The 15,918-nt window shown below is 42.5% G+C and overlaps 1 protein-coding gene across 1 annotated transcript in view; it reads right to left on the reverse strand.

The window, feature by feature from the left end:
• The window catches only part of SAXO1 (stabilizer of axonemal microtubules 1), a 32,067-nt gene extending 18,649 nt beyond the window's left edge, over window positions 1-13,418 (reverse strand). Inside the window, exon 1 of the mRNA XM_013368890.3 lies at window positions 13,183-13,418. Within this exon, the coding sequence (XP_013224344.2) occupies window positions 13,183-13,259 (77 nt within the window). The 5' untranslated portion in view covers window positions 13,260-13,418. The remainder of the gene's footprint in view (window positions 1-13,182) is intronic.
• Window positions 13,419-15,918: the final 2,500 nt, after the last annotated feature.

A 15,918-nucleotide genomic window follows, 5' to 3' on the forward strand; every position in this document is an offset into this window, starting at 1 on the left:
CTATATACAATCAGATGAATGAAAGTATGGGCCAGCTGAGTTATGGGGTTAAAAAGAAGCAGACAGATAATGTAAGAGCTGAAAACTGAAAGGAAGCTAAGCTATGTAACAAATTGCACAAGTTTCTCGAAAATGAGATCCAAAATTGCCCTCCTTCACAACATTGCAAAGCATTGGAAAGTCCAGAAAACCATCTCAGACATCACAGCAGCCTATAAATTATCATAAACTAGATGTAAATTAGTCTAACTCTCATTAAGGAAAATGGGCAAATAAATATACAAGTACTCAGGGAAAAAAAAAAAAAAAAAGACAGCGAAGTCAAATTGAATGCTTAAATGATAAGCTTTTCAATAGTTCCTGAGATGTGAGTTCATCAGTTTTAGACAGAAGTTTCTCATGTGCTGAATTAACAGCTGTTGCCTTTACCTTCACTGAGGCAGAGCATGCTGGAAAATGAGAACAGAAGGTGTTACTCCTAGCCACAATGATATACTTCCCATTTGATGTTGAGAAGCTCCTGTGCACCTGGTCCAAGCTGCTCAAAAAGATTCTTCTTGAGGAAAAAATGAAAATACTGTATCTCTGCTCACAGATTTTCCACCCGTGAATCTCACTTAACCTATACTCACACACACACACAAAACTAACATTATCTTATTTCTACCTGTGCAGGCAGAAACAAGACTGAGTGACTCTACAGAGGCTGCCAAAGGGGACTGTATTCAATCCAGGGGCTGCTGAACTCTGGTTTCATTGGTATCTGGGCCATGTGCCCTGCAGGTTGTGCTTCCTGCCCAAGCACTACAACGAGGAGTGAAGCAATACAGACTTCCTACCAATAACCGAGTATAAATAAGAGGGACCCAAAAAAAGGAGCCAAGCTCAGTTTCCATTTGTTCAGAAGGCAAAGGACACTGACGTGAATGACAACAAGCTCATGTTTTCTTAGTCTCTGCCACCAAACTGGCTAAAGAAGTGCTGTGCTTACCTTCCAACCAGAAGAGGTAACAGTCTAATCATAAAAATGATGTAGCCACTTCTGCTTAAAAGCCACACAAGTCTAAACCTGAAATCATGCTGTATAGCCATGCTTTAATGGCAGATATCTCCCTCAAATGCTATGGCCAGGACAGAAACCTCTGCAAATGAGAGGTAGGATTCCCAGAGAGGATTTTCTAGGAAAGTTTATGGCATTGTTCTCATTGACTTTGCTCTCACCTTGAATTAGGTCCCCTTTACCTTGTTCCATGACACAGAGAAGCAAGAAAACATTTCTAAGCAGCAGACTGGATTTCCAATGTCAGAAATAATAGGATGTCTGCACTGAACTGTATCTTCAAGCATTTATTTGCTACAAAATACGAGAAGAAAACTCTGCTACACATGGAGCTTCTTTGATACCTGTATTAGATCCTTTCAAGTCCAGTATGGGAACCATACTCTATATTTTATGACTGTTAGTTGCTGCCATAGTGAATAGGATATGACAGAGAAGCAACAGTTTTTTTAAGTCTTTCATCTGAAGATATGCACTGACAGAAATCGTTGTGAACTGGTTTTGGATTGGAACTTCCAGAACTGAATTCATAATTGATGTAGAAACTTATTTCTACATACACAACACTTTAATTGCCATTAAAAACACCAAAGTAATGACCTGGCCTTCTGGATGCTGGAGAAAAGCCCAGCACCAAAGCAGAAGTAAATGCCCCTGTTTTCAAGAAAGGTGAGAAGGACGATCCTGGTAAATACAGGCCAGTGAGTCTCACTTTAGTGCCTGTAAAATTATGGAGAAGGTTATTCTGGGACATATTAAAAACCACTTGAGAGACACTGCAGTCATTGCTCATAGCCACCATGGGTTCATGATGGGAAAGTCCCATTTGACTAACTTAATTTCCTTTTATGATAAAGTCACCCATCTAGTTGACCAAAGGAAGCCCAGCAGACACAGATATTTTGGATCTTAGCAAAAATATCCATCACACAGCTAGACAGGTGCATAATAACGTTGAGTAAGCAACTGGATGACAGAGCAGGCTCAAAGACTTACAGTAAATGGGGTTACATCAGGCTGGTGGTCAATCACCAGTGGGGTACTCCAGGAATCAATTTTATGGCCATTGCTCTTTGATGTCTTTATAAATGATCACAAGACACAAGAATCAAACATAAATTAAGTAAGTTTGCTGATAATGCTAAATTAGGAGAAGTTGTGGACTCACTCAAGGGAAGAGAGGCCTTACAGAAAGACCTGGATAGAGTAGAGAGCTGCGCAATCACTGGTTACATGAAATTTAAGAAGAGCAAGCAGAAGAGTCTGCCTCTGGGGTGGGTTAATCCTAGTTATGTATACAAACCGGGGGACAAGAGGATAGAGAGCAGTCCTGTGGAAGCAGATTTGCAGGTTTGGGTTGGTGGCAAGTTGAATATGAGTCAACCCCATGCCCTGGCAGCCAAAAGGGCCAACCGTGGCCTGGGGTGCACCAAGCACAGCATCGCTGGCTGGTTGAGGGAGGTGATTGTCCTGCTCTACACCACAGTGGTGTGGTGCCCACCTTGAGTGCTACGTGTAGTTTTGGGTGACTCAATGTAAGGACATTAAAGTATTAGAGTGTGTCCAGAGGAGGGCGACAAATATGGTGAAAGGCCTCAGGGGCGAGACTTAGGAGTAGCAGCTGAGGTCACTTGGCCTGTTCAGCTTGGAGAAGAGGAGGCTGAGGAGTGACCTCATGGCAGTTTACAGATTCCTCCAGCTGGGGGAGATGCTGATGTCCTCTCTCCCATGACCAGTGATAGGACATGAGGAAATGGAATGAAGCTGCACCAGGAGATACTCAGATTGGAAATTAGAAAAAGATTCTTCACTGAGAGGGCAGTCAGTTGCTGTTAACAGGCTCTCCAGGGAAGCAGTCATGGCACCAGACCTGTCAGAGTTCAAGGAGTGCCTGGATGACGCTCCTAGCCATATGGTTTAGTTTCAGGTAGTCCTGAGAAGAACAGGAAGTTGAACTGAATGATCCTCACAGATCCTTTCACCTAACACAACAATGGGATGCTGTGCAATTTGTAAACACGCAGACCACAGCCCAGTGTCCTCAAATTCAAGTAAGACTCAGAGTAATTACTTTTTGTAAAATAACTCCACCAAATAATTTCTGTGTAGAAAAAAAAAGGAACTAATTTCCACTGATTTTAGGGCAAGGCAGTAAATTTGTTTAAGAAATAGCTGAAGAGAACCTGAAGCAATACCTTCTATAGGTCATTTCATATTACACCAGTGAAATGAGGAGCTATTCCTCTGCAGACAGTAGATTTAAACTGGTGTACAACAGGAGTACTTGCCAGGGAAATAATGTCCTGCATTCTTTTAACAGGGCATGAACCTGGAGCGATAGTAAAACTGAAGTCTTCTGCAAAACAATTTCCAATAGCATGTTTTCACCAACTGCTCCAGCTTTCAGGAAGTGTAAGATGCATGCTGACAGAACTTTGCCAGAAGGTCTCCAACATGTGCTTGCTGTGATCTATGTCATTTCTAACACACTGGGCATAATGCAAGCCAAGAAAGGAAAGTGCAGGAACGGGAGAGGGAAGAAGAAATTTACAAACTCCCTCACTCCTATATTAAATTTGTCTCTCCCCGTGCAAAGGAATGGCAGTTTTCTACTACTTCTACCTTTGTATTAAATTTACAACCTGAAGTGCTACAGAAAAGTCTGGTTAGCAATATGGTAATACAGTCTGACAATATAAACAGCATGGAAATATCATAAGCTGCTCTAGGCTTGCTGTAGCTTAGAGAACTGCATGCATATTTTGGCTAACTGTTAAAAGAGATAGTCACATTGCCTTGCCAGGATGGAAGTTCTTAAGCCATAAAAACTTTGGATGGAAAAAAAGTCAAATGGAGTAAGTTATACATCAGGAAAAAATTAAGTTTCCTGTTGAACTATTCACTGTATAAAAGAATTCCAGCCATGAGGAAGCTGTCAGAAATCCTGAAATTCTTAACAGCTTTACATTTCTGGAAATGAGAAAATGGACATTCAGTCATTTTTCACTGCTGACAGATGATGGGCTTCCATATTTCCAGAGTTATAAAATAAGAACACAATCAGCCCTTTTGGAGAGCGATTAATTTCCTAGTCCATCCTTCCCTGTAGTAAAATGTCTTTTGTATTTTCATCTGTTTTATCAGACCTTCATCAGTTGTAACTTTGAACTTGATCCTGAATTATCAATAGCTTTTCTTGATCAACATTGTCTTATCCTAAGAAAATAATAACTAACAGTAACTAATAATAACTAAGAATAACTATCATGTCTATACTTCAGACAGGTTCTGTTAACCATGGAAAAAGCACACGTGCCTGGTGAAAACTTCGAGCAGTCTCACTTTCTGCAAACAGATACACATACTTGACATCAAAGTGAGCTTCACATATGGTCATTTCTATGCAGAAAAATGTAAACTTTTCTGAAAATTTAAATTCAGGAAATCTTATATAATCACTGATAGTGTAGTTTTCATGCTCTCTCGATCAAATCCCTAGACTGACTCCAGACTGCAGGACAATACCTTTTCATTGACACAATGCTTTATACACAGTGTTGCTAAACATTATGATTGACAAAGAACACCAATATTTTCAAAGCACAGTTTCTGGTAATGCTGAGAAACATGAAGGGATTTTTTGGTTTTGAAGAAACAGGCTGTGAGCATGTAAATAATTTGTGCGGACAGTAAGCACCCCCTCTAGACTTTTTGACAGCCAGATAGGATCTCAGAGGCTACACCTTGTTCATTCACACTGAAAATACAGTTCCTACAGGTTTCCCAACAGGAAAAATATACACTGTGTCTTGGGCACATTAAACCCCCCTTATACCACTGCATTAACTTGAAGGTAGTTAACTCATAAGACCTGGCTAAGCCAAAGGTTCTCTGTCCCTTTAAAAAACAAATACAACAGATTACAATTATGTCAGTGTGCAGCCTTTCAATGCTTAGTAGAAAGCATAATAAGATTTATAATTAGAATATACGTGAGTGTTTGAAATCTGACATCATTCCTGGCTTTTAGCCTGTGAAAGCTGGTCGTCAGATAGACTTGAAAGTCCCACCAGTGGTGTTTACTGGGAATGCAAGCACAGATCTTAAGCTAATCAATGTCACAAATGAATGAACTTCTGCAATCTTGCATATGGAAATAACTATTTTGATAATGACATTGCGTTACTTTTTTCACAGATGTGCCTGGGAAGACTGATCTCAAATTACAGACTTTGAAGTTTTCTCATGTACTATTAATCTTAAGCACTACCCATAGTACTTAGATAATATAACAGTTAATGGAACCAAAGGTGCAAAATGAAGCATTCAAAAATGAGTAAGCGTTGGAATTACTGTTGCTTGTAGCAGATCTGTGCACGCCAGTTGTCAGTGTGGGGGATGCTATAGTTTAACTTGCACAACCAAACACCAAATTTTCCACAGGTGAAGACTCACTTGAGAGCCACAGCTTCAAAGAATTTGGATCTTTTGCTTCTTTGTTTTGGAACTGTTAGCATGGTTTGCTGTAAACAGGTCATTAAAAACAGCTGCAGGCACATCACTGTTATGGTTGTGGATTAGGAACCAGCATGTGGGAATAAGTGACAACAGCACGCAATATTTAGACTGTGGCAGCTTGGACTCAGTCTGTAGTTTGTCTCTGTTAGTTGACAACCGGGTCTGGGCAAGCCCAAGTAGTCTTAGTCCAGGTAACCTCTCCTTATGTACCTGCTTATATTGGAACACCTTAAAGAAACTCAGCCTCACGCACACAGGGATAGCTGAAGGTTTGGCATTAAGTTTTAACATGTAATGGTGCAATGGATCATACTGGCTGGATTTGATGTTTTACTTCTCATCTAAGAAAAACACCTGCATTTTCCTCTCCTTACATTCTTCAGAAGGTTTTTGCCAATTATGCAGTTATTCTGCAATATTCAAATGCACTGAAAATAGAAAATTCAAAAATTAATCTAACTCTGACATTTTATTCTTGTTAACATACTAAACATTTACTATGGTGAAGATTAATTTATGGCTACAGGGTAAAAAGTATCTTTGTCTCTCTGGCTAACGTAACTTATTTTCCATTAAAGATACTACAAAACATCTGCACGAGCTGCTTAACTCCACATTTTTATCAATATTTACATAGGCTTTTCATTGAAAACAATAATTCTTTCCATATCGTGCAACATCAGCTCCAGTCCTTTCTCCATTTCTGCTGTCTCTGTCACAGAAAACGTGCATTCACATTTAACTGAAGTTTAGTGCCAGGAAAATTAATTCTAGGAACAGAAGGAAACATTCTCTGGGACTGAAAGGCAATATGCAACAAATGCAAACTTATTTAAGCAACAGCTCTACCTGCTTTGATTTTTCTTCCAAAATAAATGCTCTTGAAATACTGTCAAATGAAAGCACGTCACTGAACAGTGGCCAGGACTTGCAGAGGACTTGCCAGCAGCCAGGCAGACCCACTGAACTGCCTGACATGCAATGCTTTGCAATGCCTGGTTTCTCACTCTGTGTTAAGGCAAACTACTCAGTTCAGAGTATTCAGCACAGTACCTCCACATTTATCCGACAGCAAGAAGCAGAAATATTCGTGACTAACAGCAGCCTGCTGCCATCTGCTGGTGAAAAGTTCAGGACGTTAAACAACTGCAAACACAATCCATTCTTGCTTGCTCCCATTACTCTTGGCTTTTATCTCACAGCAAGACAATGCAATATTACTTGTGCAGTAATATTACTTAGAGAGAAACAAGCAGATTAGTGGCCTTACAGGGAATAAGGATCCTTTTCACAAACCCCCTTTCACTGACCCTTTACTACACCTGCAATAACCTGGACAGTGACTGTCAGAGGAACAAAGTAGCTCCAGCACCAAGTATTAATAGTAGCTGTTCTTTTACATGGAAAAAAAATACCAATACAGCAACAATAAAATATACCCCAGAAGCCATCTCTTTGCATGCACTGCAAAGAGGAGAGACAAAACAGTCAAAAACAATATGATGGTTGAGACAAAAGACAGCGAAGAAAGGCAGAATTTGATACTAAATAGGCAAAACAAGATTACATTAACCAAGGCAGAACTACAAGATTATAAACAGATGCCCCTCCACTCACTTCTTCTACCAGTTAGTCTTGACTCTTGCCTGTTCTTTGCTCTAAGCGGGTGCAGCTGGAAAATGTTCTTCACAGAGTGACACGTCCTGGGACACGAGATACCAGCACACAATAATTCCAAGGGGAGATACAGGATTCACAGGCCTAAGTCACTTCTTCCCATATTGGCAAAGAAGAGCAGTAAACTCTTCATCACAAAACATCCAAACTAACGGCAAATATAAGGAGTACAGACGAGAAAATTATCTTAAGTGCACTGTGGTGCTAGTTTCAGTGCTTAGAATATCCAGCAGAAAGATCACAGCAGTTTGCAAACCTTTAGCTCATTTAATCCCACCATAACTAGCTCTTGATGAACTGAGGTTGACACACTTGAAAAATTATTACTGAGAGCACCACTATTTCAAACATTTAGATGAAGATGCTCACAGTAAGATTACTCAGAAAGCAGTGCTGCCACAGTTCAATTGAGCACCAAATGTTGCCAGAGCTGCAACATGCAAGTCTGCAAATTACTCTGGCAGACCTAGCAACAAAAAGTCAGATGCACAACTTGCAGAACACTTTACAAGGCTGAAAAACTAAACAATAAACAAAACAAAGAAACAAAGAAACAAAAACAAACAAACAAAACCAAAAACACAATCCACGCAGTACTCATATGCAGTACAGTCATTCCTTTCCTTCGGGAAGAGGAAATACAGACTTCATTGTGCACTCGAACATAAGCTTCACCATACCCTGAAAAGCAAAGGCTCCAGGATGGAAACTGAAAATGGATTGATCACAACTTCCCAGCTAATTTCAGAAACCCAACATCTATACCAATGCCTATCTTCAAAAGCCTACCAAGAGCAACTATCTGTTCCATCATAATGCTGACACAAGTTTTGATGGAAACAGACAGTTGTTTTTGACAGCTCTTCTATCAGAAGGTACTGGTGGGAATAATCTGTGAAAACAAGCTGATTTTTAGGCAACTTAATGATATTATTTTTTGTTTGATTTTAAATACAGGTGTGTTTTTCTGTTAATCTGTCCTCAAGTTTTCCCTTTTTAAGTGATAAAGGTTTTAGTATTTTATTTCATGTTGCAGCATTTTGTGCTTCTACAATGCCACAGTGGTGCCTCTGAAAGAAGTTACATCAGAACATCTGATATCACAAAAGCTCTTCTCCCAATCCACTTGCATTAGAATTCAGTTAGTAGAAATTTTGAAATAACATGTAAAAAATACTGATTTTGCACTCCTACCTATGCAATAAGGGAATAAAATATTGCCAAAGCATTAAACTGTAAGTCCTTGATAAAGTCAGGATTTTCTCACTATTAGTACTCCCTGCTATTTGAGAAAAAATGGTTGCAAGAAATATTAACTAATGATTAATACTGACTTCCAAATCCAAACCTGCTAAGCAGCAGGGAGAGGCCTTACAGACCAACATGGAGTAAAGCTTACTCTCCTGACCAGCATAGTATTCCTCCTATTGCAGAAAATCTGCCTGAAAAGAAAGCCAGCACAGCTGGCCAAGCCCCAGCAAATTATTCTTACCTTGCACCAATGAGCTTGCATTTTTCTTCAAGGTCAACAAATATTATTTGCAAGAACCATGCACCCTAAGCACCTAATTATGTTAAAAAGTGAGGGCATAACCTCTGAATCTCAGTCTCAGTCCTGGTCTTTCCTGGTATGACCAGCTTTCAGCAATCCTAGGTCCCTGAGATCAGTGGTAAAGTCTGAGAGAAGGAAGACTTACCCTTGGTGGTGGAGGAGCAGGTTACAAATGGCATACTCAGGTCCATGGAGCCCCCACAAGCACTGAGAGAGATGGCCCATGTCATTTTGAGGCCATTCTCTTTGTCAGTGAAAGGCTGTGACAATCTGGAAGAGGTTCCGTAGCACTAGTAGAAAGTAGACATCACCTTTTTCCTCAAGCAAGGCAAGAAGGAGAATCTGGGGAACTACAGGCCAGGCAGCCTCAATCCCTGTGAAGATGATGGAGTAAATAATCCTGGAAAAACAATTCCAGACGCTGACTGTCAAAAGAGCTAGAGGAGATCATTTGGAGTGGTCAGCATGGATTTATGAAGGGGAAATCATGCTTAAACAAAACGGAAAGCCCTCTACAATGAGAAGACTGTCTTGGTAGATGAGAGGAGAATTATTTTATGCTTTTCTTGACTTTGGTAAAGCTTTTGACACTGTCTTCCATAACATCCTCATCAGCAAACTGATGGGAAGTATGGTCTAGATAAGTCAACACTGAGGTGGACTAAATAATGCCTGAGCTGCTGGATTCACAAGGTTGTGATCAGTGGCATGAAGTTCAGCCAGAAGCCAGTCACCAGCTGTCTGCCCCGGGGCTGGAAAATGGATGAAATACTGTTAAATATCTTTATAAATGACCTGGAAAACGGGACAGATGGCACCATCAGCAGGTTTACAAAGGATGTAAAACTAGGAGAAGTGGCTAATAGACCCAGTGTGTGTGTTGTCATTCAGAGGGACCTCAACAGGATGAAGAAATGGGTCAACAGGAATGTCATTAAATTTAACGAAGGGAAATGCAAAGTCCTGCCGTTAGAGAGGAATAACCCCAGGTAGCAGGACAGTCTGATGTGCAACCAGCTGGAAAGCAGTTTGTCAGAAAAGGTTATGGTGGTCCTCACAGACAAGTCATTCAAGAGCCAATCACATGTCCTTGTGGGAAATGCCAGTGGCACTCTGGCTTGCACTGAACAGTGTTGCCCATGGCTTGGACAAGCGTACTCTACGCTGGGTTAAGAACTGGCTGGAGGGCCGGGCCCAGAGAGTGCTGGTGAATGGGGCTGCATCCAGCTGGCGGCCAGTCACTAGTGGTGTTCCCCAGGGGTCAGTGTTGGGTCCAGTCCTGTTTAACATCTTTATTGACGATTTAGATGAGGGGATTGAGACCATCATCAGCAAATTTGCTGATGACACCAAGTTGGGAGGGAGTGTCGACCTGCTGGAAGGCAGGAGGGCTCTGCAGAGGAATCTGGATAGACTGGAAAAATGGGCTGATTCCAATGGGATGAAGTTCAATAAGGCCAAATGCCGGGTGCTGCACTTTGGTCACAACAACCCCCTGCAGCGCTACAGGCTGGGCGCAGAGTGGCTGGAGAGCAGTCAGACAGAAAGGGACCTGGGGGTGCTAATTGACAGGAAGCTCAACATGAGCCAACAGTGTGCCCAGGTGGCCAAGAAGGCCAACGGTATCCTGTCCTGTATCAAAAACAGCGTGGTCAGCAGGACAAGGGAAGTGATCCTTCCCCTGTACTCTGCATTGGTGAGGCCACACCTGGAGTATTGTGTTCAGTTCTGGGCCCCTCAGTTCAGGAAAGACATTGAAGTGCTGGAGCGGGTCCAGAGAAGAGCAACACGACTGGTGACGGGACTTGAACGTAAGACCTATGAGGAGAGGCTGAGGGAGCTGGGGTTGTTTAGTCTAGAGAAGAGGAGGCTTAGAGGTGACCTCATCACTCTCTATAACTACCTGAAGGGAAGTTATAGCCAGGTGGGGATTGGTCTCTTCTCCCAGGCAGTTAGCAATAGGACAAGGGGGCATGGGCTTCAACTCTGCCAGGGGAAATTTAGGCTGGATATTAGAAAGAAATTCTTTACAGAGAGAGTGGTCAGGCATTGGAATGGCCTGCCCAGGAAGGTGGTGGACTCGCCGTCCCTGGAGGTTTTTAAACTGAGATTGGACATGGCACTTAGTGCCATGATCTAGTAAATGGACTAGAGTTGGACCAAGGGTTGGACTCGATAATCTCTGAGGTCTTTTCCAACCCAGTCGATTCTGTGATTCTGTGATTGCCATCAGCTGCCTGAGAGTCAAACACAACTTCCACCTTGTGGAACAGCATGGAATGCAATACAAACACTGTGTAAGAGGGCAACAGAATAGCTACAGTAAACCTGTAGCAAGGGAAAGACAATCAGACATTTCTCACGCAATTTAACAAAACCAGGACACTAGTCTTTGATGATCTGTGCAGCACTGTTCCTGCATTACACATACTGATGAGCCTCATTAGCATCACACATCTTACCACTTCCTTTCTTTCCCAAAGGCTGGTCATCACCTTGACTTGCCACAGGTGCCACTTGTGTTCTATTCTGTATTTCTCTTCATACACACATTTTCTACAGCAGCTAAAGCATATACACCACCAGTATTATTTTGATTTAAAACATCCATCTTCCACATCTCTAATCAGGCTAGATTTTTTTCTTTCTGTCTCAAAGCCTCTCAGGAGAAGGACTGTTTCTACTTGTATCTGTCATTGCTCAATCACTTAAAAAAATAAAAGAATGCTGGGTAAATAGGCTCTTTTAGCAACTAAAGATATCCAGACAGAAACACAAGTGAAATGACTGTGACCTTGGCTGCTGTAGTACATTATGTTAACCATAAAAGAGTTTCCTGCAGCTTTCCCTGACCGGTATTCCTAAAGTACAAACTAGTAAACTGTGTGCAGCTAGAAGATAGTGAAGCTGCTCAAAAGTACATAAATGAGTGACTATGGATTGGTTCCAACACTTGGGAAGACTCTGCCTACATGTAAACGCATCAGAAACCACTGTCGCTGGTGCAGAGAAACACCATCACTACTGTTCTCCCAATTCCCCCTCACTAATCCTTAAATCAGTGCTCTACAAGAGAATGATTTTATCCTGAAGTCCAGCATAATTATGATGGCCTTCTAATATAAGCCTAACCAAAATTTCCTAAGTATCCACCACAAACCAGAGGACAAGTGAGCTACTAATTATGACACAAAAACCACAGCATTGTACTTACCTGCAAGCAGTAAAGATCCCAAAGGTGCATAGGTATATCACTTCCACTTTTATATATATCACTTTGAATCTGAAGCCAGGTCTTCACAGGAGACTCAAAATTCTTAGCTATCACTTCTTAATCCATAACTGTAAATGTAGTAGCAACCCAAGATCCAGTTTATTTTTTCTTAAGACAGGCCATGACCAAGGTATCATCCACATTCTTCGGCTGAGCGGCCCTACTAGTTCACCTAGCATCTGAAAGATTACTACAAGCTGCAAAGACAGACCTATACTTCAGCATATTACTTGGTTAGAACCAGAGGATCCTTCTCAATCCAATAGTGCATGTTCTCCAACACAATAATCAAAACACTGTTACTTCTCTCTGGAGCACATTTCCTAAAGTCACATATAAATACTGATTAAAAACAAAACAAAACAAAACAAAACAAAAAAAACATGGACAATTAGGAATGGAGGGATCAGATACACTTGTACCTTACAAATAAGAGTTTGATAAAAGTACTCAGAAATACATTTTCTAATCTGCTTGATATCAACAATTCTGTTGGTTTTATTTTTGGAGTACATGCTTGTTACTCATGATGAATAGCAACAATGCATACCAGCCTGATACAAATTCTGGGTGGGGATTTCATACTTTTAAACTCTCCTCATAATCATGTATTAGCTTTAAAACTGAATGAGTCAGAAAGATATTTTTTTCCCCTAATAACAATTTTATTCTTAACCTGCAAATATGGATGAATGGACATTATACCAAAGAGTCTAACAGCTTTCAAGAAAAGAGTTTGCATACATTCACAAGACTGACACTAACAAAACTGCTAATGAATCCTGGTATTTTCAGTTCTCTCTTCCATCTGTAAGGTTCTACCCCTGTATCTTTTCCAGAATTTGCATGTTTACAGAGGAAGTATCACTTTGGATTACATTAAAACACAGATTCAAATACAGTTAACAACCAACCAAGAGCAAGTTTTTGGCCAAAAAGTGGAAAGCTCTTGGAGATGCAATCCACCTACATAAGAAAAAAATTATAATATTTCATGTGCAATTTACAGCAGTGAATAGCAGTGAAGCCCCAAAGAGCAGTGCAGCCTACTAGCCAAGTAATCACTACTCCATGTTCCTTCCCCCATTCTCTTTTACATACCCGCAGGAGCACAGCTGACAAACACACTTCTTCAAGGATGGAATGACATTCAAAGGCACAGGTGACACAGCAGACATGTTTGCTAAGAAAAACAGTTGTAGTTCAGGTCTTTCCCAGCAGATACAAAATGAAGATCACTTTTCAGAAGCAGTCCCTGGAGACAATTACATCAGATGATCTAGGAACCTCCAGAAGCAGGGACAAAGCACACAACAGTGGTACAGATTGCATTACATGTCCTGGCTGACCAGCTCCTTCCCTGAGGCAGCATGCCCAGGTTCTTCTTGTGGCATCCCAACCAGAACTCCGTGGTCCTGCTTTCAAGCCTTCGGACCACAGCACAAAAGCCTTCACAGTAACCTGGGGAACCTTTGTGAAGTCACCAGCACCAAGCTCTAGAGCCCAGGTCTGCAAGTAACAAAGCTATGTCTGTTCAAGACAGGCTATGGCTAAGGTCATAGAATCATAGAACAGTTTGGGTTGGAAAGGACCTTCAAAGGTCATCTAGTCCAAGCCCCTGCAATGAGCAGGGACACTTCAACTAGATCAGGTTGCTCAGAGCCCCGTCCAGCCTGGCCTGGAATGTTTCCAGGGGTGGGGCATCTACCACCTCTCTGGGCAACGTTCCAGTGTCTTACTACCCTCACTGTAAAAAATTTCTTCCTCTTGCCCAGTCTGAATCTCCCCTCATTTAGTTTAAAATCATTACCCCTTGTCCTGTCACTACAGGCTCTGCTAGTAGAATTGCAACCCTGGACTTTAGCAGGGCTAACTTTGGCCTTTTCAAGCAATTGCTGGGGGAAATCCCATGGGCAAGACTGCTTGAAGGAACAGGGGCCCAAGATAGCTGGATTGCATTCAGAGATTGCTTCTTCCACGCTCAGGATCAGAGCATCCCCACACGTAGGAAGTCAAGGAAGGGAGCCAGGAGGCCTGCGTGGTTGAATAGGGATCTGTTGGGTGTGCTCAAGCAGAAGAGGAGAGTTTACAGGTCATGGAAGCAGGGGCTGGCCACTTGGGAGGAATATAAGGCTGCTGTTAGAGGATGTAGGAAGGCAGCTAGGATAGCCAAGGCCTCCTTAGAATTACAGCTGGCGAGAGGGGTCAAGGACAGCAAAAAGAACTTTTTCAAATACATAGCAGACAAAACTAATACCAGAGGCAATGTAGGCCCACTGATGAATGGGGTGGGTGCCCTGGTGGCAGAAGATACAGAGAAGGCAGAATTACTGAATGCCTTCTTTGTCTCTGTCTGCTCTGCTGGAGGCTGTCCTGGGGAGCCCTGTACCCCTGAGATCCCGGATGAAGCCAGGTCAGTGGAGGAGTTTGCTTTAGTTGATGAGGACTGGGTTAGGGAGCAATTAAATAGTCTGGACATCCATAAATCCATGTGTCCAGATGGGATGCACCCGCGGGTGCTGAGGGAGCTGGCTGAAGTCATTGCTGGACCGCTCTCCATCATCTTTGCCAAGTCTTGGGAAACGGGGGAGGTGCCTGAGGATTGGAGGAAAGCAAATGTCACTCCAGTCTTCAAAAAGGGCAAGAAGGAGGACCCAGGTAATTATAGACCGGTCAGCCTCACCTCTGTCCCTGGGAAAGTGATGGAACAGCTTATCCTTGGTGCCATCTCAAGGCATATCAAGGATAAGAGGGTTATTAGGGGCAGTCAGCATGGCTTTACCAAGGGTAAGGCATGCTTGACCAACCTCATAGCCTTTTATGAGAATGTAACAAGGTGGATGGATGATGGCAGAGCGGTGGATGTGGTCTACCTTGACTTCAGTAAAGCCTTTGACACAGTCTCCCACAGCATCCTCACAGCTAAGCTGAGCAGGTGTGGTCTAGACAATAGAGTAGTGAGGTGGGTTGCAAACTGGCTTAAGGAGAGAAGCCAGAGAGTGGTAGTCAATGGCGCAGAGTCTAGTTGGAGGCCAGTATCTAGTGGAGTGCCTCAGGGGTCGGTACTGGGGCCAATATTATTCAATATATTCATTAACGATTTAGACGAGGGAATAGAGTGTACTATCAGCAAGTTTGCTGATGACACTAAGCTGGGAGGAGTGGCTGACACGCCAGAAGGCTGTGCTGCCATCCAGCGGGACCTGGACAGGCTGGAGAGTTGGGCGGGGAATAACCTAATGAAATTTAACAAGGGAAAGTGTAGAGTCCTGCATCTGGGCAGGAAGAACCCCAGGTTCCAGTATAGGCTGGGGAATGACCTATTAAAGAGCAGTGTAGGGGAAAGGAACAACAGGATGGTGGACAACAGGATGACCATGAGCCAGCACTATGCCCTTATGGCCAGGAAGGCCAATGGTATCTTGGGGTGTATTACAAGGGGGGTGGTTAGTAGATCGAGAGAGGTTCTCCTGCCCCTCTACTCTGCCCTTGTGAGACCCCATCTGGAATATTGTGTCCAGTTCTGGGCCCCTCAGTTCAAGGACAGGGAACTGCTGGAGAGGGTCCAGGGTAGGGCAACGAAGATGATTAGGGGAGTGGAGCACCTCCCTTACAAAGAAAGGCTGAGGGAGCTGGGTCTCTTTAGCTTGGAGGAGACTGAGGGGTGACCTTATTAATGTTTATAAATATATAAAGAGTGAGTGCCACGAGGATGGAGCCAGGCTCTTCTCGGTGGCAAACAATGATAGGACAAGGGGTAATGGGATCAAGCTGGAACACAAGAGGTTCCACTTAAATTTGAGAAGAAACTTCTTCTCAGTGAGGGTGACAGACACT

Source organism: Columba livia, chromosome Z (genome assembly GCF_036013475.1).
Source record: "Columba livia isolate bColLiv1 breed racing homer chromosome Z, bColLiv1.pat.W.v2, whole genome shotgun sequence".
In the NCBI taxonomy this organism is placed as follows: domain Eukaryota; kingdom Metazoa; phylum Chordata; class Aves; order Columbiformes; family Columbidae; genus Columba; species Columba livia.